General features: G+C 40.5%; 3 protein-coding genes across 6 annotated transcripts in view; 2 read left to right on the forward strand and 1 right to left on the reverse strand.

Moving 5' to 3' along the window:
* The first annotated feature begins 1,651 nt into the window (after window positions 1–1,651).
* zbtb3 (zinc finger and BTB domain containing 3) lies at window positions 1,652–17,005 on the forward strand. Its single transcript, XM_061900191.1, has 4 exons — window positions 1,652–1,759; window positions 9,351–10,153; window positions 12,659–13,549; window positions 16,824–17,005. Exons 2-3 carry the CDS (start codon window positions 9,354–9,356, stop codon window positions 13,533–13,535), a joined length of 1,677 nt encoding a protein of 558 aa, XP_061756175.1. The 5' UTR covers window positions 1,652–1,759; window positions 9,351–9,353; the 3' UTR covers window positions 13,536–13,549; window positions 16,824–17,005.
* A 2,072-nt stretch (window positions 17,006–19,077) lies between these two features.
* rnaseh2c (ribonuclease H2, subunit C) lies at window positions 19,078–25,520 on the reverse strand. Of its 3 annotated transcripts, XM_061900196.1 has the most exons (5): window positions 25,366–25,520; window positions 19,781–19,964; window positions 19,590–19,702; window positions 19,398–19,517; window positions 19,078–19,233 (listed from the first exon to the last, which is right to left on the reverse strand). In XM_061900196.1, the coding sequence occupies exons 1-5, from the start codon at window positions 25,435–25,437 to the stop codon at window positions 19,210–19,212; spliced, it is 513 nt and encodes a 170-aa protein (XP_061756180.1). In that variant the 5' UTR covers window positions 25,438–25,520; the 3' UTR covers window positions 19,078–19,209. The 3 variants fall into 3 exon arrangements, with proteins under 3 accessions (XP_061756180.1, XP_061756179.1, XP_061756181.1); XM_061900195.1 differs by having other exon boundaries at window positions 19,590–19,964; XM_061900197.1 differs by having other exon boundaries at window positions 19,590–19,960; window positions 25,366–25,489.
* Window positions 22,868–25,542, forward strand: part of LOC133552748 (seipin-like) — a 43,567-nt gene continuing 40,892 nt past the window's right edge. The window contains exon 1 of one of the 2 annotated variants that reach the window (XR_009806762.1): window positions 22,868–22,983. The gene's annotated coding sequence lies outside the window, so the exon portion shown is untranslated. Of the gene's footprint in view, window positions 22,984–24,252; window positions 24,272–25,542 lie in introns of those variants that run through there. The other variant, XR_009806763.1, reaches the window with a different exon arrangement.

Below are 25,542 nucleotides of genomic sequence, written 5' to 3' on the forward strand. Positions count from 1 at the left end.
AGCATTCTGGTCCATTCTGACAAAATAATGAAGACAAAATAGAGCATTTCATAGGTTTGCAGAGAACTAAATACAATATGCACACAATTTTTTTCACAAAATACAACCAATAGTGTGTTAATGTTAAATCTTACTAGTGAAAAGTAATCCCCCGATTCCTATGTTCAACAGTCCGCTCATTTGAGCAGGAAAACGCTGAACACCATCTTTGTTTTCTACCAGTCAACTGCCAGTTTAGGCCAGGGGTGTCCAAACTTTTTCCACTGAGGGCCGCACACTGAAAAATCAACGCAAGCAGGGGCCATTTTGATACTTTTTTTATTTCAAAAACCAATACAATATATGTGTAAAAATATACATTTAGGCCTCCACTCAGGCTTGGTCCCAGTTACCTCACAATATTTTGGTCAAATAAATATTTAAAATGTGTCATTATTTTGCCCTGCGATGAGGTGGCGACTTGTCCAGGGTGTACACCGCCTTCCGCCCGATTATAGCTGAGATAGGCCCCAGCGCCCCCGCGACCCCAAAGGGAATAAGCGGTATAAAAATGGGTGGGTGTCATTATTTTGTATTATTGTTATTCAAGGTTTAAATCTCTAGATCAACATTAGGTCTATTTGTCAATATAACGTTTTTAAAGATTTTTGTTGTATGCCCTTTTTGTCAAAGAAAACACTGTTTTTAATGGAAAAAAAACACAAAATATGCAAAAGTTTCCCCCAATAAAATTTTAAAGTGGAATATTTGAGATTGTATAATAATTGGAGCCTTAAAAATGTGAACACACAACATTTATTTTAATTTATTATTTTTTTAGCAATGACACACAAAAAATCTTACTATAATTATTGGGTATTCAAAAGGGTCCTACTCATTAAAAATAAAAAACTTTTTTTTTTTTTTTTACTGTTTACTGAGCACAATTGTCTTGAGATCAACTTCAGATCCATCTGTCAATTATAACTTTTATTGTTTGTTTTTTGTTTGTTCTTATTAGGCCCTTAAAAATTTGAACACACAACAACATTGATTTTAATTTATTATTTTTTTAGCAATGACACACAAAAAAATCCTGCTAAATTTTTTAGGGATTCGAAAGGGTCCTACTCATTCAAAATAAAAAACTTTTTTTTTTACTGTTTACTAAACACAATCGTCTTGAGATCAACTTCAGATCCATCTGTCAATTATAACTTTTATTGTTCTTTGTTTTTGGTTTGTTCTTATTAGGCTCTTCTTTAAAAAAAACAACTCTGTTTTTTATATGGCAAACACAAAATATGCAACATTTCCCCCAAAAATGTCTCAAAGTGGACTATATAATGTGACATTGATTTTGATTAATTTTTTTTTTTTTTAAATAACAGCCTGCATGGCAGCTTTGTGTTATTAGAGTAAACATTGCAACATTTTCTTGTCACATTTCACCTGTTTGCTCTTTTGTACCACTTTTTTTAATCGTGTTTTTAGAATGTGCTTAGGGCCGTTAAAAAAATTACCCGCGGGCCACACTTTTGACACCACTGGTTTTGGCTGCCGGCTCCTCGTCACCACTTCAAGATGGCGGCCCAGTTTCTTGCGTCACAGCAGCCAATGCTGTGTCTACTTATAGGATGTCTGTGACTAGCACTTCCGGTAGTGTGGTCACGTGACTCTCAATCGGCGACCAGCATTTCCGGCGTATGTGTCACGGAGGTGTCGGCTCCTTGCGGGGATAAAGCTGTCATTTTTCTGCGGAAGAAAGCGGCTGTTCCAAGTAAGAAAATAACACGTGTACCCTTATTACATTTTACAATGGAATACAATGGCGGACCTTTCATCCAAGTGGAGTTTTGAGGCTACGGAAGCGAATGAAAGAGCACGGCTAGCTAGCTGCTAGCCAGCCAGTTGTTGTTTATTTCCTTCCGCGGTTGGATGTAGTTCCATCCATCCATTTCTACCGCTTGTCCCTTAGTTGTTTGTGTCTAAATCGTCTATTGTACTTACACACCTTAGATTGTTGACTGTTAGAACCACTTCATATAGCCAGCATGGACAAGGACATGTAACCATGGTAACAGCGTCTGGCGCACGCAATATATTTTTATTAATCTACCGTGTTTCCTTCAATTGCCCGCGGGGCGCTAATTAATTTAAAACCTCTTCTCACTCCTGCGCTTACCAAAATCATGCGGTAAAAGTAAGCGTGCGCTAATTATTTTAAAACCTCTTCTCAGTCCGACACTTACCAAAGGCATGCAGTAAAAAAAATTGAGTGTGATGTAAGCTTGGACCTTAAATCCTACTGAATAGCTCTTAATCTTCTTCCCTTTATGCAATTTCAAATTACCGGTATTGAAATCAGCCTCCTCCATTTTGAAAATGATGACAGGCAGTAATACTAAGCATGCGCTAATTATTTTGGGGAAGCGAGTTTGACCCGGCAGTAATTCAAGGAAGGCGCATACTATATTCCCTGTGGCAATTCACGGAAATACAGTACTTTAAAATCCCACTTCCCGTTTTGTTGCTAACGTCATTCTTTGCTGGACAATAATTGCATCAACCAAGCACAAAACAACACTAATATAATACCACAAAATAGGGCTTCACGATTTTGAGGACAAAAATTCTAAATGTGATTTTTCTCTCCAATTCGATTTACGATTTTTATATTTGATAGAAAAATCTGCGGAAAAAAACAAGTGAAGGGAGACATTTTACCTTTAGACTCTCGCGTCTCAAGTTGCCACATATTATGTCAGAACTATGCAATAATTTACTTTTAAAAGTATTTGGCTTTGTACCTTTTGTCTCCATCATGCTCTTACACTAAATAAATAACCAATTAAAAACTCTACAGTGATCATAATGTAATATACCGTATTTCCTTGAATTGCCGCCGGGGCGCTAATTAATCTAAAACCTCTTCTCACTCCGGCGCTTACCAAAGGCATGCGGTAAAGGTAAGCATGCGCTAATTATTTTAAAACCTCTTCTCACTCCGGCACTTACCAAAGGCATGCAGTAAAAATTTGAGTGTGATGTAAGGATACCATCATGAAAAGCACATTTAATAAAAAAAAACTTTATTATTGTCTTACCTTTACTTATAAATGAAGTCCATGCCAACTCCTTCTGATCAAAAGCATCGATAACTTGTTTATAGAAGTCTTCCTTATCTTTCTTCAGTTTTAAAAGACTCTCTGTCTTGATGGAGATCTTCCTTTATTACCTCCTGCTTCGATTTAAAGTGCAGTTTAGAAAACTGCTATCAGTTAGCTCAGCTCTTCACGTGCGGGCGACGACAGAATTTATCCTCGGACAACTGCCCCTCCCGTTCCGCTCCGTGGGTGAGCTCTTTATCCCACCGCTGCCACCATGAAGTGTTATTGTATAAATAAAACACTGGGTATTTATGCTTTATTTCAGTTCGGTTGTTTACATAGCCAGCAAGAAGTAGTGGTGTTACATCCTAAAAGGTTCGTCGTGCACCCCCCGCGTCCTATCCGTCCCAGCACATATCACATCACTCGTTGTCACTTCTTCTGCAGCCGAGTAGTCGCAAGGATCACTAGCGCCCTCTACCACCAGGAGGCGGGAGTCATTTAATGACTCATATTTGACACACGCAGCTACGGTATATTAATAAAACATAGCTGCTTACTGTTCTTTTTAGCATATTCAATAGCTTGGACCTTAAATCCTACTGAATAGCTCTTAATCTTCTTCCCTTTATGCGATTTCAAATTACCGGTATTGAAATCAGCCTCCTCCATTTTGAAAATGATGACAGGGGAAGTGTCACTCGTGACGTCACGAGTTTGACCCGGCGGTAATACTAAGCTTGCGCTAATTATTTTGCGAAGCGAGTTTGACCCGGCAGTAATTCAAGGCGGGCGCATACTATATGCCCAGCGGCAATTCAAGGAAATACGGTAATCCTAATACATATTAACACAAATAACCAAAAGCATATACATTCTCATTACTGAATAATTGTTTACCATTGCACTGTAATTGGAAGGTAAGTAACTTTTAGTTATCTGAAATAAATAAAAATGACTCTCATTCTTGTAAGCAAAAATGTAGCTTAAATAAATATTGAACATTTTAACGTGCATTTTTTTTGCAGTTAGAAAAACTAGGTTGGGTTTTCTTTTTTTTTTTTTTATTGTTGCTCGATTAGGGCAGTGTTTACCAACCACTGTGCCGCGGCACATTAGTGCGCTGTGAGTCTGGTGTGCCTTGAGAGATTATCTGATTTCACCTCTTTGGGTTAAAAAAAAATTTGCAAACCAGTAATTATAGTCTGCAAATTATTATTATCATTATTATCATTATTTTTATTTTTTTTGTCCTGTACAGCTTCTCAGGCAAATCATATATAGTGATGTAGATGCCCGTATCGGCTGTTCAGATTTACTTTACAAAAGAGAAGTGTAGGATACTTCTCTTGTTGCCTTATTTGTATTTGACTTTATTAAATGTATTTATATTATCATTTGGTGCAGCCGGGCCGGAGCAGGAGGGGATAGAAAGAGAAAAAAAGGAAGACAGAGGGTGGAATTGTGGGGATAAGAGGGGGATTAGACAGAGAGACAAAAACAACAACAGCAAATAAAACAATAACAACAACAACAATAGAACACCAGCACATACAATACGTACAAATATGATCGTAAAAGTGATAGAAAATAAGCAGTTAGTGAAATAAATAATATAGTAATGACAATGAGCATTTTTACACTAAAACTGGCGCAATACAAATATCAATCGAAAAAGCGCTATTGATCATGAACAAAACCAATACTTTACCTCTATTATCAACAATAAAGTTGTTCAAATGCAACAATACGTATACATAATGATAGCTGAAAGATAATTTTAAAAAAATAAAATAAATGTCTGCAAATTATGTGTCGGTGCTGTCTAGAGCTCTTCCATATCAGTACCATGAATTGATTTACGTGGACCCCGACTTAAACAAGTTGAAAAACGTATTCGGGTGATACCATTTAGTGGTCAATTGTACGGTATATGTACTGAACTGTGCAATCTACTAATAAAAGTTTCAATCAATCAGGTGGCAGCCGGTAGCTAATTGCTTTGTAGATGTCGGAAACAGCGGGAGGCAGTGTCCAGGTAAAAAGGTGTCTAATGCTTAAACAAAACAAAAAACAAAAAGGTGAGTGCCCCTAAGAAAAGGCATTGAAGCTTAGGGAAGGCTATGCAGAACGAAACTAAAACTGAACTGGCTGCAAAGTAAACAAAAACAGAATGCTGGACGACAGCAAAGACTTACTGTGGAGCAAAGACGGCGTTCACAATGTACATCCGAACATGACATGACAATCAAAAATGTCCCCACCGAGATGAATAAAAACAACTGAAATCTTCTTGATTGCTAAAACAAAGTAGATGTGGGAAATATCGCTCAAAGGAAGACATGAAACTGCTACAGAAAAATACCCAAAAAAGAGAAAATGTCACCAAAATAGGAGCGCAGGACAAGAAACAAAACACTACACACAGGAAAACAGCAAGAAAGTCCAAAAAAGTCAGGGTGTGATGTGAAGGGTGGTGACAGTACACCGTCTTTGAGACAAGAGCTATAGTGATGCATGCTTGCTTATGCGTTAAAGCAGGGGTGTCAAACGTACAGGTTTTATCCGGTTTGCAAAGTATAAAAATGAGCCGAAAATTTTGAATGAAAAAACTGCTGTTCTAGATGTGTCCACTAGATATTATTTGTATCTTTCTAATCTCATATATGGGAAAAAAAGAAAAAAAACACGTTAGTGCACCAGTCGAGGTAAATGAGCAAACTACATAAATAATATCCTTTAATTTGATTTTTTTTTTTTTTTATCCTGATAGATTGAAAATTAGTTGACTGATGAACATTATCACATAATTTATTCAGAAAGTATAAATAACGATGTGGAAGGGGGGCGTGGCCTGCAGTCCTGCAACAAAACAGGGTGTGCCAGGAACGAATTCGAGATCAGCGACGGGTGCGTAGATGGCCCACCTGGGCGTGCTTATCTAATCACCTGTCGCTCTGTTAAAGGCAGCAGCCGGGAAGGAGAGAGGGGTGGTTGATGGTGGAGCACGAACGAGAGCGAAACTGACGAAAAGACAATTGCAAAACAGCACAAAGACAATTTATTGCGAAATAGAACATTCTCGTAAAACTGGAAGAGCCTGACATGTCGGTGATTGGTGACCCGAAAAACCCACAAGTGCAAGTTTTCCACACACGACAAACCAAGATTGAATACTATTAGCCGCAACATGTATGTGTAAAATAAACATTATGATTTGTACATTTTCAGAATGTGCTTGTTCTATTTTTAAACAAAGAAAACAATCAATATTTGTCTTTATTTTTAAGTTATCTTGCCGTGATTTTACCAGTCCAGCCCACTTGGGAGAAGATTTTTCTCCATGTGCCCCCCCCCCCCCCGTCTAAAATGAGTTTGACACCCCTGCTTTAAAGTCATATACAACAATTTCCACAAGAACTTTTTACTGTCAACTGAGTTTTGTTTTTTAAGGATTTCTGCTGGTGGTGTGCCTCTGCATTTTTTCAACGCAAAAAATGTGCTTGGGCTCAGAAAAGGTTGAAAAACACTCAGAAAAAACGCTCAGAAAAGGTTGAAAAACACTGGATTAGGGCATGTGTGCTCTTGCGTCCGTGTTGATGGGCTCATATTGCCCATTCGGTTTAAAGCTGAATTTGTGTTACTTTGCGGTACTTTTCACTAGCAAGTCGCGAGGCTCTCAAGCTAGCGGTCCCGCCCTACGCCCACCAGACAAAGACTATGAATGGCTGAAAGGAGGGATCACTGCGTTGAGTTGAAATCTAAATAAATAATTGTCACTCGAACGTTGGTGACGAAAAATAAAAGCAAATAGAATTTAAAGCATAGAACGAGCAATATGACATTAATGGTAGACCTTCATCAACTCTTTAAGAGAAGTAGTGTTTTAACAGTAAGTTTGTTGTGCAAACTGCAACCACACAAGTAAACATCATGTTGAATGAGTACTAGAGGTGTGAATCTTTGGGCAACTCAAGATTCAATTATGTTTCAGGAGCTCTGATTCGATTGAAAATCGATTATTGACGCGTCTTTAATTTATGTACGTTGATGCAGTTTTACTGTTTTTTTTCCATCCATCCATCCATTTTCTACCGCTTATTCCCTTTCGGGGTGGCGGGGGGCGCTGGCGCCTATCTCAGCTACAATCGGGCGGAAGGCAGGATACACCCTGGACAAGTCGCCACCTCATCGCAGGGCCAACACAGATAGACAGACAACATTCACACTCACATTCACACACTTGGGACCATTTAGTGTTGCCAATCAACCTATCCCCAGGTGCATGTCTTTGGAAGTGGGAGGAAGCCAGAGTACCCGGAGGGAACCCACGCATTCACGGGGAGAACATGCAAACTCCACACAGAAAGATCCCGAGCCTGGATTTGAACCCAGGACTGCAGGAACTTCGTATTGTGAGGCAGACGCACTAACCCCTCTGCCACCGTGAAGCCCTCTGTTTTTTTCATTTGACTAATTAAGCGTTTATCACTAGCAACTTCACACAAAAAATTCATTTGGATTAAGAAACAGTTAAATTAATTGCCACATTTATTAAATCAATCAATCAATCAATGTTTACTTATATAGCCCTAATTCACGAGTGTCTCAAAGGGCTGCACAAGCCACAACCACATCCTCGACTCAGATCCCACATCAGGGCAAGGAAAAACTCAACTCAATGGGACAATGAGAAACCTTGGAGGGGACGCAGATGTGGACAACCACCACCCACCCCAGGCCCCCGGGCGATCGGTGCAATGGATGTCGAGTAGATCTAGCATAATATTGTGAGAGTCCAGTCCATAGTGGATCTAACATAATAGTGTGAAAGTCCAGTCCATAGTGGATCTAACATAATAGTGAGAGTCCAGTCCATAGTGGATGTAACATAATAGCGTGAGAGTCTAGTCCATAGTGGATCTAACATAATAGTGAGAGTCCAGTCCATAGTGGATCTAACATAATAGTGTGAGAGTCTAGTCCATAGTGGATATAACATAGTAGTATGAGAGTCTAGTCTATAGTGGATCTAACATAATAGTGTGAGAGTCCAGTCCATAGTGGATCTAAAATAATAGTGTGTGAGTCCAGTCCATAGTGGATCTAAAATAATAGTGTGAGAGTCCAGTCCATTGTGGATCTAGCATAATAGTGTGAGAGTCCAGTCCATAGTGGATCTAACATAATAGTGTGAGAGTCCAGTCCATAGTGGATCTAACATAATAGTGAGAGTCCAGTCCATAGTGGATCCAACATAATAGTGAAAGGCCTGTCCATAGTGGATCTAACATGATAGTGTGGGAGTCCAGTCCATAGTGGATCTAACACAACAGTAAAAGTCCTGTCCATTGTGGATCTAACATAATAGTGAAAGTCCTGTCCATAGTGGATCCAACATAATAGTGAAAGTCCTGTCCATAGTGGATCTAGCATAATAGTGTGAGAGTCCAGTCCATAGTGGATCTAACATAATAGTGTGAGAGTCCAGTCTATAGTGGATCTAACATAATAGTTTGAGAGTCCAGTCCATAGTCGATCCAACATAATAGGGAAGTTCCTGTCCATAGTGGATCCAACATAATAGTGAGGGTCCAGTCCATAGTGGATCTAACATAATAGTGAGAGTCCAGTCCATAGTGGATCTAACATAATAGTGAGAGTCCAGTCCATAGTGGATCTAACATAATAGTGAGAGTCCAGTCCATAGTGGATCTAACATAATAGCGAGAGTGCAGTCCATAGTGGATCTAACATAATAGCGACAGTGCAGTCCATAGTGGATCTAACATAATAGCGAGAGTGCAGTCCATAGTGGGGCCAGCAGGAGACCATCCCAAGCGGTCAGCAGCGCAGAGATGTCCCCAACAGATGCACAGACGAGCCGTCCACCCCGGGTCCCGACTTTGGACAGCCAACGCTTCATCCTTGGCCAAAATGAATGAAAATGTGTGCAAAACTGGAACCTAGGTGCCCGATAGTAAAGAGCTGGTGGGATCTCCCAGTGAGTCGGCTCGCTGCAGTCACACATTTTAGAAATGTCTGAATTATATTATTTACAATAGATACATCGATTATCGACGTCTACTAATCAATTCTACCATCGTCCATGTCGGAATTGCGATGAGTACCTTGCTGCCATCAAAAATCGACAATTAAGAACTTTACAATTTAGTTAAAGCTTTTTTATTTGATTATTACTGCACACACCTGCCTCTTCAAGTGTGTAATTCATTCCTTTGCGTTTGTCTTGTTACTAAGGTCATGGAGTTTCCCCAACATTCCCAGCAGCTCTTGTCCGCCCTACGGTCCCAGCGCCAGCGGGGCTTCCTGTGCGACTGCACCGTGCTGGTGGGTTCCTGCCGTTTCCTGGCTCATCGGGCCATTCTGGCCTCCTGCTCACCTTTCTTCCACATGTTCTACTGCGATTCTCTGAGCGGCAACGCTGCGTCCAGCAGCTCCGTCACTCTTGACAGTGACATCGTCTCGGCGCCCGCCTTCAGCCTCCTGCTGGACTTCGTTTACGAAGGCGTGCTGCAGCTGGAGAAGTCGCCGCCCGTGGAGGACGTGTTGGCGGCGGCAAGCTTCCTGCACATGAACGAGGTGGTGAAAGTGTGCAAAAGGATACTGCAGCGACAAAGGCCTTTGACGGAGGCAGATAGCACTCGCCCTGAGGAGAGCCTGACGAAGGCAACAGAGTTCAGCAGACATGATCTTGGCACTGAAACTGTGCTTACCATGCCGACAGATCACTTAAATCCTGTCGCTACGGAAGCCGACCTCACGTCGATAGCTGCAATGTCAGGAAGTAGTTGGTTGAAGTCGGAGCACAGGACTGATGCCGGTTCATCCGAAGCAAGAGTCCACACTCCCTTGAGTCCGAATCTGGCTGACACCACCCAACCAGGCATGGAAGCCACTTTTCAGTTGTCCAATGGACAGCAGGAGGGCCTTGCTGCCGGACGGTCTAGGCTCGGGTCTGAGGGAACCATCAAGTTGGGGGCCGGTCATCAAAGCGAGGGCTTAGCTCTCTGCAGCCCATGCAGCACCACTGAAACATACAGGTACGTACAGAATGATGTGTAGCATACAGTTGTGTATAGGTTATATTTCGTCATGTGAAAATGAACGGAGTGGTGGGCCACCAAACCAATATGGCTACTGTGTAGAAAAGAGAGTGCAAACTATCTAAATACGCAAGGGGGCTAGATCTTACCATTAAAAACAGATAAGAGCGAAAAATCTAACCATGCAATAGAATCTATCCCTATACGTTATCAAAAAACAATTGTGTGATCTCAAGTGTCATCCGTTGTTCATGTTACCAGCCATGTAGGGTCATTGGACGCAACAAACAGATGAAAACGGAGGTCTACACTTTCTTAGTGTGGCTGGGTCAAGGAAATCGACATAAAGACTCTTGGATAAATCTTTCATTGTTTTTGCTCGGCTAAGTTTGCATTTCACGATTTAACGTCGCAATCACAGCCATGTTTGTTGCCTTATAGTTGTTGCACCAACGTGTACGGGTGTGTGTGTTTTTTCACCGTTTTTATCAAAATATAACTGTAAATGTCAACATGTCAACATTGTGTACGTGTTGAAAGATTCATTTATGATCGTTTATCATAGATGTCAACATTGTGTACATGCTCAAAGATGATTTTGTGATCGTTTATCATAGATATCGACATTGTGTATGTGCTGAGAGATTTATTCATGATCGTTTATCATAGATGTCAATATTGTGGAAGTGCTGAAAGATGAATTTGTGATTGTTTATCATAGATGTCAAAATTGCGTACATGTTGAAAGATTCATTTATGATCGTTTATCATAGATGTCAACATTGTGTATATGTTGAAAGATTCGTTTGTGATTGTTTCTCATAGATGTCAACATTGTGTACGTGCTAAAAGATTCATTTATGATCGTTTATCGTAGATGTCAACATTGTGTACACGCTGAAAGATTCGTTTGTGATTGTTTCTCATACATGTCAACATTGTGTACATGCTGAAAGATGAATTTGTGATCGTTTATCACAGATGTCAACATTGTGTACGTGCTGAAAGATGAATTTGTGATCGTTTATCAGAGATGTCAACGTTGTGTACATGCTGAAGGATTTGTTTATAATCCTTTATCATAGATGTCGACATTGTTTATGTGCTGAAAGATTCATTCATGATCGTTTATCATAGATGTCAACATTGTGTACGTGCTAAAAGATTCATTAATGATCGTTTATCATAGAAGTCAACATTGTGTACACGCTTAAAGATTTGTTTATGATCCTTAATCATAGATCACGACATTGTTTACGTGCTGAAAGATGAATTTGTGATCGTTTATCATAGATGTTGACATTGTGTACGTGTTGAAAGATTAATTTATGATCGTTTATCATAGATGTCAACATTGTGTACGTGCTGAAAGATTCATTTATGATCGTTTATCATAGATGTCAACATTGTGTACATGCTGAAAGATTCATTTATGATCGTTTATCATAGATGTCGACATTGTGTACTTGCTGAAAGATTCATTTATGATCTTTTATCATAGATGTCAACATTGTGTACACGCTGAAAGATTCGTTTATGATCCTTTATCATAGATGTCGACATTGTGTATGTGCTCAGTGATTCATTCATGATCGTTTATCATAGATGTCGACATTGTGTACATGTTGAAAGATGAATTTGTGATCGTTTATCATAGATGTCAACATTGTGTACGTGCTGAAAGATTCGTTTATGATCCTTTATCATAGATGTCAACATTGTGTACGTGCTGAAAGATGAATTTGTGATCGTTTATCATAGATGTCAACATTGTGTACATGTTGAAAGATTAATTTATGATCGTTTATCATAGAAGTCAACATTGTGTACACGCTTAAATATTCATTTATGATCCTTTATCATAGATGTCGACATTGTGTACGTGCTGAAACATTTGTTTATGATCGTTTATCATAGATTTTGACATTGTGTACGTGCTGAAAGATTAATTTTTGATCGCTGCCTTTGGTAAAAGCTAAACTCTTATGTTTTGCTCACATTTGCCCTTTTTTTTTTTTTAAACAAGCAGAGTTTGTGGTTTACAAAACCCTCGTAGCAAAAATGTGTTTCAAGAACACAGAAAAAAGCGAAAACACAAATAATATCAAGATAAACTAAATTGGAAATACTAGATGTTAAAAGTACCCTAAAGGAAGTGATCACTGCAATCTCATGCATTCTTCTACTACATCTGCTCCCTTTTACAGTTGTGCGTGCCAATTGTCCCATCGTTTTTTGTCTTTCGCCTTTCTTGATTACATCTACAGGAACTCTGAAAAAACGTGTATCCTTTTCGCGTTTTGAACAGATCCAACAGCCTAATACAACGCAAGCATGGAGCATTTTTCTTCTAAAAAAGGTCAAAATTCCGCCTGAAACGCTCTAACAAAAGACGCTCGCTGGCCCACCACTTCGAGTCTCACATAATTAATGAGCCGGATGTGACGTCAGGTGAATACAACCTGTTGTGGCTTCTAATGACATCATTTGTTGTTTTCTCAGTCACACCCAGCAGCCGTCCTCGTCTTCACTGGTCTCAGACGTACAGTCGCTGGCTCTTCCCCAAACACAACCTCCGGAGTGTGATCGCCGGTGTGCGACGGAGCGAGACCCCCACGTGGTCGTGGCGGCCCACGCTCCAGCTCCACCCTCACACACACAAAATGAGCCGCCACATCCGCACATCCAAATCCAGAGTTCCTTCTCAGCCCAGGAGGGAAGAGCAAACTCCCGCACGGTCACTCCCAACAGTCCTCACGGAAGAGCTCACCCTCACCAAGAGGACAATGGTGGTGAGACCATGACGGTCAAAGTGGAGGCAATTGTTATTTCTGATGAAGAGGAGGAAAAGGATATATGTCGGCAGAGTGGGCCAGTGATGGATGAGGACTCTGACGATGACCTCCAGGATGAGGAGTTGAACCAACTCTCCTCCCGCCACATCTCCTCCGACTACACTTTCGCTCTTTCCCCTTCTTCCTCCTCCTGCTCCGGGGCCGGCCCTTCCTCCTTCCCTCCCCCGTCCACGGCCCGGCCCCACCCGGACCTCGCAACCTTTGGGACGGTCTTCCAGGACACCCTGGGGGCAACGGCGGAGGATGTCCCCACGTGCTGCGTCTGCGGCAAGACCTTCTCGTGCACGTACACGCTGCGCCGCCACGCCATCGTGCACACCAGGGAGCGCCCCTTCGAGTGCCGCTACTGCTACCGCAGATACACGCAGTCCGGCGACCTCTACCGACACATCCGCAAGGCCCACGACCAGACGCTGCCGGCCAAACGCAGCAAAGCTGATGTGGAGAACACGCTGCTGCCACAAGCTCCGCCTCTCAGCCAGCATACAGAAACACACTCCCTCAACCAAAATACAGCATTTTAACTTCATTTGTCAAGGTACACACTCTCTGGCCACAACACTAAGCAATCATAATGACATTTTGAGGAGGGGTACCTAATGTTGTGTCGTGTATACCTACACCACACACCTGATGGGATTAATTGTGTCATTTTAGTATTTTTATACTATGGCCTAAAAATGTAATTACTTCACAACAATTGGCTTTAAGGGCCATCATTAAATACACACTTTTTAACACCATATATTTAGCACCAAGACCCTGAAGGTGTATGTTTTTCTTTGACGGTTTGTATACAGTCGTGGTCAAAAGTGTACATACACTTGTAAAGAACATCCTGTCATGGCTGTCCAATCATTTTTACAACTCTTATTTTTTTAGTGATGTAGGGATTGGAGCACACACTTGTTGCTCACAAAAAACATTCATGAAGTTTGCTTCTTTTATGAATTTATTATGGCTCTACTGAAAATGTGAGCAAATGTGCTGGGTCAAAAGTATACATACAGCAATGTTCATATTTACTTACATGTCCCTTGGCAAGTTTCAGTGCTATACAGTGGGGCAAAAAAGTATTTAGTCAGCCACCGATTTTGCAAGTTCTCCCACTTAAAATGATGACAGAGGTCTGTAATTTTCATCATAGGTACACTTCAACTGTGAGAGACAGAGTGGGAAAAAAATCCAGGAATTCACATTGTAGGAATTTTTAAGAATTTATTTGTAAATTATGGTGGAAAATAAGTATTTGAACAACCATTCAAAGCTCTCACTGATGGAAGGAGGTTTTGGCTCAAAATGTCACGATGCATGACCCCATTCATTCTTTCCTTAACACGGATCAATCGTCCTGTCCCCTTAGCAGAAAAGCAGCCCCAAAGCATGATGTTGCCACCCCCATGCTTCACAGTAGGTATGGTGTTCTTGGGATGCAACTCAGTATTCTTCTTCCTCCAAACACCACGAGTTGAGTTTATACCAAAAAGTTCTATTTTGGTTTCATCTGACCACATGACATTCTCCCAATCCTCTGCTGTATCATCCAAGTATCCATTTTGGTATAAACCAAAATGGATACATGTTCCATTCCTTCAGTGAGAGCTTTGAATGGTTGACCAAATACTTATTTTCCACCATAATTTACAAATAAATTCTTTAAAATTCCTACAATGTGAGTTCCTGGATTTTTGTTCACATTCTGTCTCTCCCAGTTGAAGTGTACCTATGATGAAAATTACAGAACCATTTTAAGTGGGAGAACTTGCACAATCGGTGGCTGACTAAATACTTTTTTGCCCCACTGTAAGGTGCTTTTGGTAGCCATCCACAAGCTTCTGCTTACATTTTTGACCACAAAATTGCTGCAGTTCAGCTAAATGTGTTGCTTTTCTGATATGGACTTGTTTCTTCAGCATTGTCCACACCTTTAAGTCAGGACTTTGGGAAGGCCTTCATTCTAGCCTGGTTTAGCCATTCCTTTACCACTTTTGACGTGTGTTTGGGTTTATTGTCCTGTTGTGCCCAAGACCCAACCTCCGAGCTGATGATTTTAGCTTGTCCTGAACAATTTGGAGGTCATTGTCCCATTTACTCTCTGTAAAGCAGCAGTTCCATTAGAAGCAAATTCAGGCCCGTAGCATAATACCGTCACAAATGGGGGGGGTGCAGCTTGCTGGGTTCGTTCTCCCGGAATGCAATACTGACGGCTCCGGACGACAGCTTGAAGGTAGGATATGATTTAATCTTTGCAAATCAACATACAGGCAAAACAACAAAAAGGCAAACGTGCCTAAGATAATCACTTAGCGCGGGAATTAAAACTAGGAGCCAAGAAATACCAACCTAACCTGTTGGGTACGCAAACATTGAAGCCACCACCAGTGACCGAAAAAGGCAGGCTTAAATAGAGTCTCTGATGAGCAACAGGTGAGCATAAAAGGCAGGTGAAAATCATAAGTAACCATGGTGACTAAACAAATTCAGGAGGTGCACAAACAGGAACTTAAGGAATCCAAAAACAAACAGAACATAACTAAACAAAACATAATCCAGACCACAGATCATGACAAGTACTACTGCCACCATGCTTGACGGTAGGAATAGTGTTCCTGGGATTAAAGGCCTCACCTATTCTCCTCCAAACATATTGCTGGGTATTGTGGCCAAACAGATCCATTTTTGTTTCAGCTGACCACAGAACTTTCCTACTAAATGTCTTATCTTTGTCCATGTGATGTAAAGGTATGGCTAAATCAGACTAGAATGAAGGTTTTAGAATGGCCTGACTTAAATGTGTGGACAATGCTGAAGAAACAAGTCCATGAATTGATTAACGTGGACCCCGACTTAAAAAGAAGTTGAAAAACGTATTCGGGTGTTACTATTTAGTGGTCAATTGTACGGAATATGTACTGAACTGTGCAATCTACTAATTAAAGTTTCCATCAATCAATGTCAGAAAAGCGACACATTTAGCTGAACTGCAGCAGTTTTGTGGTCAAAAATGTAAGCAGAAGCTTGTGGATGGCTACCAAAAGCGCCTTATTGCAGTGAAATTTGCCAAGGGACATGTAAGCAACTATGAACATTGCTGTATGTATACTTTTGATTGCTCACATTTTCAGTAGAGCCATAATAAAATCGTAAAAGAAGCAAACTTCATGAATGTTTTTTGGGAGCAACATGTCCTCCAATCAGTACATCAAAAAAAAATAAGAGTTGTAGAAATGATTGGAAACTCAAGACAGCCATGACATCATGTTCTTTACAAGCCCATACCTACACTACACACCTGCTGGGATTAAATGTATCATTTTAGTATTTTTATAACGTGGCCTAAAAATATAATCCCTTCTCCACAATTGGCTTTGAGACCCATCATTAAATACACACTTGTTAGTGCCATTTTAACCACCAGGACCCTGATGATGTAAGCTTTTGCTTTTACACTTTATATATGTTAAACTAAATGCGACCATTCTGGAGGTTTGTGACAATGTTGTGTGACAGTCTAGTGTGTGTTGTGTGTTTTTCACAGATGTGCTAATCAAAGCTAACCGTGTTTTAGACTCAAGAGGCACCTATAAACTATCATTTCTATTGTGACATATTTGACCTTGTAATGCCTTGTTTTACCACGCTGAATAATTTGGTGTTCTTAAGCACGTGTGTCCTGCTAATGAAATGTGCCAAAAGTCTGACATAAACGTAGAGTACAAGCAACAAGATGAACATGTTATTTACTAGGGCTGTCAAAATGAACATATTAATGTGGATTACTAGTCCCTAATCAATTTTACTCCCATCTGCAGCGCTCAAAATCCCTGAAACGCCCCTGAAGACGCCTTCTAAGTAGTGTTACTGTCGCACATATGTGCAAATGAAACGATAGCGACAGACTGCAGAAGGAAACGCCAATACCGAAGATTCTTAACAGCATGTTGGCCCTCTCCGTGAGATATTTATGTCATAAAAAACACAAGTATATGGTGTACTCTGCAGGAAGGACTTTAATTTTTCTCAAAGCACTTCATCTTCATATAACACATTAGTAACATAAAATAAGTAGCAGGTCCACATTAACGTGGATTTTGTTTGTTTCGTAAAACAAGCGGGTTATTTGTTTGCACAAAACGTGGTGGCAAAGTATTGTTGCTTCTGCAAAATTAAAGTTAAAGTACCAATGATCGTCACACACAGACACACACACACAGACACACACACACACACACTAGGTATGGTGAAATTTGTCCTCTGCGTTTGACCCATCCCCTTGATCACCCCCTGGGAAGTGAGGGGAGCAGTGGGCAGCAGCGGTGCCGCGCCCGGGAAAGATTTATGGTGATTTAACCCCCAATTCCAACCCTCGACGCTGAGTGCCAAGCAGGGAGGCAATGGGTCCCATTTTTTATATTCTTTGGTATGACTCGGACGGGGTTTGAACTCCCAACCTACCGATCTCAGGACAGACACTCTAACCACTAGGCCACCGAGTAGGTTATAATAGTGTGGGAGTCCAGTCCATAGTGGATCTAACATAATAGTGTGAGAGTCCAGTCCATAGTGGATCTAACATAATAGTGTGAGTCCAGTCCATAGTGGATCTAACATAATAGTGAAAGTCCCGTCCACAGTGGATCTAACACAATAGCGTGAAAGTCCAGTCCATAGTGGATCTAACATAATAGTGTGAGAGTCCAGTCCATAGTGGATCTAACATAATAGTGAAAGTCCCGTCCGCAGTGGATCTAACACAATAGCGTGAAAGTCCAGTCCATAGTGGATCTAACATAATAGTGAGAGTCCAGTCCATAGTAGATCTAACATAATAGTGTAAGAGTCCAGTCCATAGTGGATCTGTAACATAAAAGTGAAAGTCCAGTCCTTAGTGGATCTATCATAATACTGTGAGAGTCCAGTCCATAGTGGATCTAACATAATAATGTGAGAGTCCAGTCCATAGTGGATCTAACATAATAGGGAAAGTCCCGTCAACAGTGGATCTAACATAATAGTGTCGGAGTCCAATCCATAGTGGATATAACATAATAGTGTGAGAGTCCAGTCCATAATGGATCTAACATAATAGTTTGATAGTCCAGTCCATAGTGGATCTAACATAATAGAGTGAGAGTCCAGTCCATAGTGGATCTAACATAATAGTGTGAGAGTCCAGTCCTTAGTGGATCTAACATAATAGTGTGAGAGTCCAGTCCATTGTGGATCTAACATAATAGTGTGAGAGTCCAGTCCATTGTGGATCTAACATAATAGTGTGAGAGTCCAGTCCATAGTGGATCTAACATAATATAGTGAAAGTCCAGTCCATAGTGGATCTAACATAATAGTGAAAGTCCCATCCATAGTGGATCTAACATAATAGAGTGAGAGTCCAGTCCATAGTGGATCTAACATAATAGTGTGAGAGTCCAGTCCATACTGGATCTAACATAATAGTGTGAGAGTCCAGTCCATACTGGATCTAACATAATAATTTGAGAGTCCAGTCCATAGTGGATCTAACATAATAGTGTGAGAGTCCATTCCATAGTGGATCTAACATAATAGTGCGAGAGTCCAGTCCATACTGGATGTAACATAATAATTTGAGAGTCCAGTCCATAGTGGATCTAACATAATAGTGAGAGTCCAGTCCATAGAAGAGCACACAGTGTTTAAAAAGCAGTGGGTGGTATTACTCCAAGAAAATAACACTACAAAAACAAATATTTATTCATAATTAATGCAGCAACCACGTGATTAATCTGATTTTTAAATGTAATCGTTTGATAGCACTAATGTATAATGTAGCTTTTAAAGAATTACCTATAGCTTAAAATGTTTTTTTTTTCACATCAGTATTAACAATAGTCTTGTTGACCGTGTGAATATTTGTAAATTATGATGATATAAGTACATATTTTAGATGTTTCTGAGTAGGTCTTGCAACACTGTTCAATGATCGAAATGTTGAAAACACACTGAAGAAGTAATATTGTTTACTGGTTGTCATGGACAACTGAGTATGTCCACTAATTATAACTGTGCAGAAGTAATAACATTGAAGTGAAGTAATTGTTTATTCAGAACAAAAGCCTGCACACATTTTGTTTTTGCTGTGTAAAAATCACTCATTTGAACATTGTTCAGCTAAGAATGTTGTGTTTCAAACTCGTTATTCTTCAACCAGGACTTTCTTTAGTCGTCCACTGCTCCGTGAATCTGTTAAGACAGCAAACATAAATATCAAACTCCCATCCACATTGTAACAAAAACAAGAAGAGGTGAGTCACGTGATATTCATTGGCAGTTTTAAAAGCACAGATGCTTCTTTTGGCGTGTAAGAATAAAGATGTGCTGTCTTTTTTAGAAGGAAACCCAGTCACCGCTTCAGCAAGGTCAGGCCAGTCCATCGCCATCACCACAGCGTCGTCAGAGTTAGGAGGTGTTTCCAGGTTCCAGTAAGTCAGCTTATCAAACACTGAAGTCACCTTCAGGGTCCTGTCCTGCACGCAAACAGACGAAAAAGGCGGTCACCAAGTCCTTTATGCAGGCTCCATTGCAAGATGATAGTTTACCTCCTGATCAGAACCAGTCGTGTTGATCTCCTTGAGGACAAGTCCAGTGTAGCCTTGTGGACAGGTCAGCTCCTGTCCTTTGAGACCTCGACCCCTGAACGACACGGTCTTCTCTAAAAGGGGGAAAAACATGCAGTAATTAATGATCAAATGACAATTTTGAAAAAACGACATCAAAAAATGTAGTCTACCGTGTTTTCGGTCCTTCACAGCAGCTGTAAAGTACTGTGAGACCTGTGCCGGCCCGTTGTGCTCAATCTCACAGGGGATCATGTGCATCGGTTGCCGGGGGGCTTGGCCCACAGATGATGCGTCGACCCAGGTCACGTTGCTGGAACAGGACATCTTGCAGCCCGGTCCCAACCCTTTGCCTATCTTAAAAGGTAACAGATCATCAACATACAGTTGTGATCAAAATTATTCAACCCCCACACAATTTTTGTGTTTTAGCAAGTTGGACATTCATTCCGTATTTTTTTTATAGTCTTATCAAGTAAAGATGCATTAAATAGACAAATGCAACTTGAATTACAACATTATATTTTGTAACATACCAAACCAATCCTAATATCTCATTGACAAAATGATTCAACCCCTTGAAGATCATAACTCTTAAGAACAGAATTTGAATAAGGTCTTTTCAATCAGGTGTTGAAAACACCTGTAGATGTGATTAGAACCATAACGAGCAACAATTAAACTGATTGAAAAAGACTGTGACGCTCAGTTTCTTGTAGATGGTCAATGGTGTATTTGCAACATGGTGAAGTCCAGGGAGTGGTCAAAGAAGTCAAGAGAGGAGGTAATTTCTCTTCATAAGAAAGGATATGAATAAAAGAAAATAGCAAAGACGTTACACATTCCAAGAGACACAGTTGGGAGCAAAATTCGCAAGTTTAAAGCTAAAGGCACAGTGGAAACACTACGTGGGCGTGGTAGAAAGAGTATGCTGTCCGGTATTTGAAGCGTACAGTGGTGAAAAACCCCCGGGTAACAGCTGAGGAACTACAACAGGACATTGCAGAGGGGGGAACGCAGGTTTCATCCCAGACAATAAGGCGCGCACTACGAGATGAAAGCCTCCATGCCAGAACTCCCAGGCACACCCCACTTCTGACTACCAGGCACAAGAAAAATAGATTCCAGTATGCCAAAAATCATCTGGACAAACCCCAAAGGTTTTGGGAAACTGTTCTATGGAGTGATGAGACAAAACTGGAACTCTTTGGGCCTATGAATCAACGTTACGTCTGGAGGAGAAAAAATGAAGCTTACAAAGAGAAGAACACCTTGCCTACTGTTAGCCATGGTGGGGGGTCAATCATGCTCTGGGGCTGTTCCTCTGCCTCAGGTACCGGGAATCTCCAGCGCGTTCAAGGCATTATGAATTCTATTTCCTAGCAGGATATATTAGCTGCAAATGTCATGAAGTCAGTGACGAAGCTGAGGCTTGGGAGACGTTGGACCTTCCAAAAGGACAAGGATCCCAAGCATACCTCCAAATCAACATCAGAGTGCTTGCAGAAGAAGGGCTGGAAGACTCTGGAGTGGCCTTCACAGTCGCCAGACCTAAATCCTCTAGAAAAGCTGTGGTGGGACTTGAAGAAGGCAGTTGCAGCACGCAAGCCCAAGAATATGAATGAACTGGAGGCCTTTGCCCAAGAGGAATGGGCTAAAATACCTGTAGATGGTTGCAAGAAGCTTGTGTCCACTTATGTATCACCTTTGAAGGATGTCATTACTGCCAAAGGGTGTTCTACTAAGTACTAAAGATGCATGGAACTAGGGGGTTGAATCATTTTGTCAATGAGATATTAAGAAAAATGTCCTTTTTTTATTATTTTGTAAAATACAGTGTTACAATTTAAGTTGCATTTGTCTATTTGACACATCTTTATTTGATATGACTATAAACAAAATGGGCTTCACGGTGGCAGAGGGGTTAGTGCGTCTGCCTCACAATACGAAGTTCCTGCAGTCCTGGGTTCAAATCCAGGCTCGGGATCTTTCTGTGTGGAGTTTGCATGTTCTCCCCGTGAATGCGTGGGTTCCCTCCGGGTACTCCGGCTTCCTCCCGCTTCCAAAGACATGCACCTGGGGATAGGTTGATTGGCAACACTAAATTGGCCCTAGTGTGTGAATGTGAGTGTGAATGTAGTCCGTCTATCTGTGTTGGCCCTGCGATGAGGTGGCGACTTTTCCAGGGTGTACCCCGCCTTCCGCCCGATCGTAGCTGAGATAGGCGCCAGCGCCCCCAAAAGGGAATAAGCGGTAGAAAATGGATGGATATAAACAAAATACGGAATAAATGTCCAACTTGCTAAAAAACCAAAATTGTGTGGGGGTTGAATAATTTTGATCAGAACTGTACAGTACAGGCCAAAAGTTTGGACATACCTCCTCATTCCCCACACCATTGACAGAGCAAGAAATTCCTCTAATCAACCTAAAAGCGCTATACAAGTACAACCCATTTATCATTTATTTACTCCTGTGAAGTGAAAACCATTTCAGGTGACTAACCCTTGAAGCTTATGTAGAGAATGCCAAGAGTGTGCAAAGCAGTAATCAGAGCAAAGGGTGGCTATTTTGAAGTAACTAGAATATAAAACATGTTTTCAGTTATCTCAACTTTCTTTGTTAAGTACATAACTCCACATTCATAGTTTTGATGTGACAATCTAAAATGTAAATAGTCATGAAAATAAAGGAAACACATTCAATGAGGTGTGTCCAAACTTTTGGCCTGTACTGTAAATACTATCACTATATATTTAAGGTGGATGTTATTCTATTATTATATATTTCATATGGATGTTATTCTATCACTATGTATTTCATGTGGATGTTATTATATCACTAGATACTTAATGTGGATGTTATTCTCCCTATATATATTTAATGTGGATATTATTCTTGTACAAACCCAGTTTCCATATGAGTTGGGAAAATTGTGTTAGATGTAAATATAAACGCAATACAATGATTTGCAAATCATTTTCAACCCATATTCAATTGAAAATGCTACAAAGACACCATAATTGATGTTCAAACTGATAAACATTTTTTTTTTTTTTTGCAAATCATTAACTTTAGAATTTGATGCCAGCAACACGTGACAAAGAAGTTGGGAAAGGTGGCAATAAATACTGATAAAGTTGAGGAATGCGCATCAAACACTTATATGGAACATCCCACAGGTGTGCACGCTAATTGGGAACAGGTGGGTGCCATGATTGGGTATAAAAGCAGCTTCTATGAAATGCTAAGAAATTCCCAAACAAGGATGGGGTGAGGGTCACATTTCTCAACAAGCTATTGCAAAGAATTTAGGGATTTTACCATCTACGGTCCGTAAAATCATCAAAAGGTTCAGAGAATCTGGAGAAATCACGTAAGTGATGATATTACGGATCTTTGACCCCTTAGGCCAGGGGTAGGGAACCTATGGCACTAGAGCCAGATGTGGCTCTTTTGATGACTGCATCTGGCTCTCAGATACATCTTAGCTGACATTGCTTAACACCAGACCTGCGGCCCGTTATGCTTTTCAATCAGGCCCGCCAAATAATTTTTTTAGATCTTCAAAATGGAAATTATAGCTGCCATTAGGGTGTGGAGTGATGTTTTCAAATTACCGTGAGTCTTGAACTATACAAAGTATTTCGAAGGTTGAAATCTGCTCTTTTGCATGATACACTAGTTACTATGGTAATCTAATTAGTTGCTATGCTAATCTAATTTGTTACTCTGGTAATCTAAGTCACGGCAGCTCAGACGAGGCACAAAGCAGTGTGGGTGGTGAGCGTTTCCACAGTGTTTCCAGAGCAGTCAACCTGAAATGCGGGTGTCAGGGACAGACGCGGAAAGACATTTTTACAACAAAGTTCTAAAGCTTAGTGATGTATCAGATTGTAAGTGGGTTTTTTTTACCCTTCACTTTCATATTTCGCTGTGTTTGTTGCATTTTTGTTGCATTGTTTGATTGTAAAATATGTCGATTGAGAGGTGGTGTGACGTTCATATGTTGTCAATATTCAGTGTTTTATCGTTCATAGTTTGTATTGTAAATCCCACATGCTTTATTTTCATGTACATTCTGGGTGTCTCGTTCAGTAAAAAAAATGTAAAATACCATTCTGGTTTTTTTTAAGACAGTCTCTCATAACTTTTTTAGCATTCAATCAGACATTATTGTGAGTTTTTGTATTAGTGTTCCTAAAAATCAGATAAACCGGCCCTCAGACACATTTTTTTCTCTAATTCCGCTGGTAAGAAGTATTAAAAATAACGTTGAAAATATAAAACATTCTCATGCATTTTAATCCATCCATCCGTTTCCTACCACACCCATTCAAGAAGTCGCATCAATGGTATGAAGTATTTTATTTATTATTGGTTAGCTTCAGAATAAAAAATTTATAAAACAAAAAAAAGACTTATTATACTCTAAAAATGTTGGTCTTACTTAAAAATGCATACATTTTTTTTTTTTTTTTCTTCCCAGTGTTAAAAAATATTATATGGCTCTCACGGTAATACACTTTAAAATATTTGGCTTTGATGGCTCTCTCAGCCAAAAAGGTTCCCGACCCCTGCCTTAGGCGGTACTGCATCAAAAACCCACATCAGTGTGTAAAGGATATCACCACGTGGGCTCAGGAACACTTCATAAAACCAAGGTCAGTATCTACAGTTGGTTGCTACATCTGTAAGCGCAAGTTAAAACTCTACAATGCAAAGCCAAAACCCTTTTTTAACAAGATCCTGAAACGCCGCCGGCTTCACTGGGCCCGAGCTCACCTAAGATGGACTGATGCAAAGTGGAAAAGTGTTCTGTGGTCTGACGAGTCCACAATTCAAATTATATTTGGAAACAGAGGATGTGGTGTCCTCCGGAACAAAGGGAAAATAACCATTCGGATTGTTATAGGCACAAAGTTGAAAAGCCAGCATCTGTGATGGTATGGGGGTGTATTAGTGCCCAAGGCATGGGTAACTTACACATCTGTGAAGGCACCAGTAATGCTGAAAGGTCCACACAGGTTTTGAAGCAACATATGCTGTCATCCAAGCAACGTTATGGACGGCCCTGCTTATTTCAGCAAGACAATGCCAATCCACGTGTTACAACAGCGTGGCTTCGTAGTAAAAGAGTGCGGGTACATTCCTGGCCCGCCTGCAGTCCAGACCTGTCTCCCATCGAAAATGTGTGGCGCGTTATGAAGCGTAAAATACGACAGCGGAGACCACAGACTGTTGAACAACTAAAGCTCTACATAAAACAAGAATGGGAAAGAATTCCACTTTCAAAGCTTCAACAATTAGTTTCCTCAGTTCCCAAACGTTTATTGAGTGTTGTTAAAAGAAAAGGTGATGGAACACATTGGTGAACATGCCCTTTCCCAACTACTTTGGCACGTGTTGCAGCCATGAAATTGTAAGTTAATTATTATCTGCAAAAAAAATAAAGTTTGAGTTTGAACATCAAATATCTTGTCTTTGTAGTGCATTCGATTGAATATAGGTTGAAAATGATTTGCAAATCATTCTATCCCGTTTATGTTTACATCTAACACAATTTCCCAACTCATATGGAAACGGGGTTTGTAAATAACATAATGCACAAACACATGTGCGTCTTGTGATATTCACGCACTGCACTGTATTTACCTCTGCAGTATTCCAGTATGTTTAAACATCACTAGTTGAAGACATATGCCGTCCATGCAAGGGACAAGCTGTAGTTAATGTATGGATGACGTTTTTTGTTTACCTGATGTGTGCGTCCAACTTCCACAGTCTGTTTGAAAGAGGACGCCGCCGTGAGTTCCGGGTCAATTAGCATATAGTCTCTGATTGGATAAAACAAAACTCTTCTTCGACACTCAAATGTATTTTGGCGGTTTTATTCTGTTTCGTGAAGAACTGCCTCCCCCTACAGACGAGGAAC

Source organism: Nerophis ophidion, linkage group LG05 (assembly GCF_033978795.1).
Source record: "Nerophis ophidion isolate RoL-2023_Sa linkage group LG05, RoL_Noph_v1.0, whole genome shotgun sequence".
NCBI lineage: Eukaryota > Metazoa > Chordata > Actinopteri > Syngnathiformes > Syngnathidae > Nerophis > Nerophis ophidion.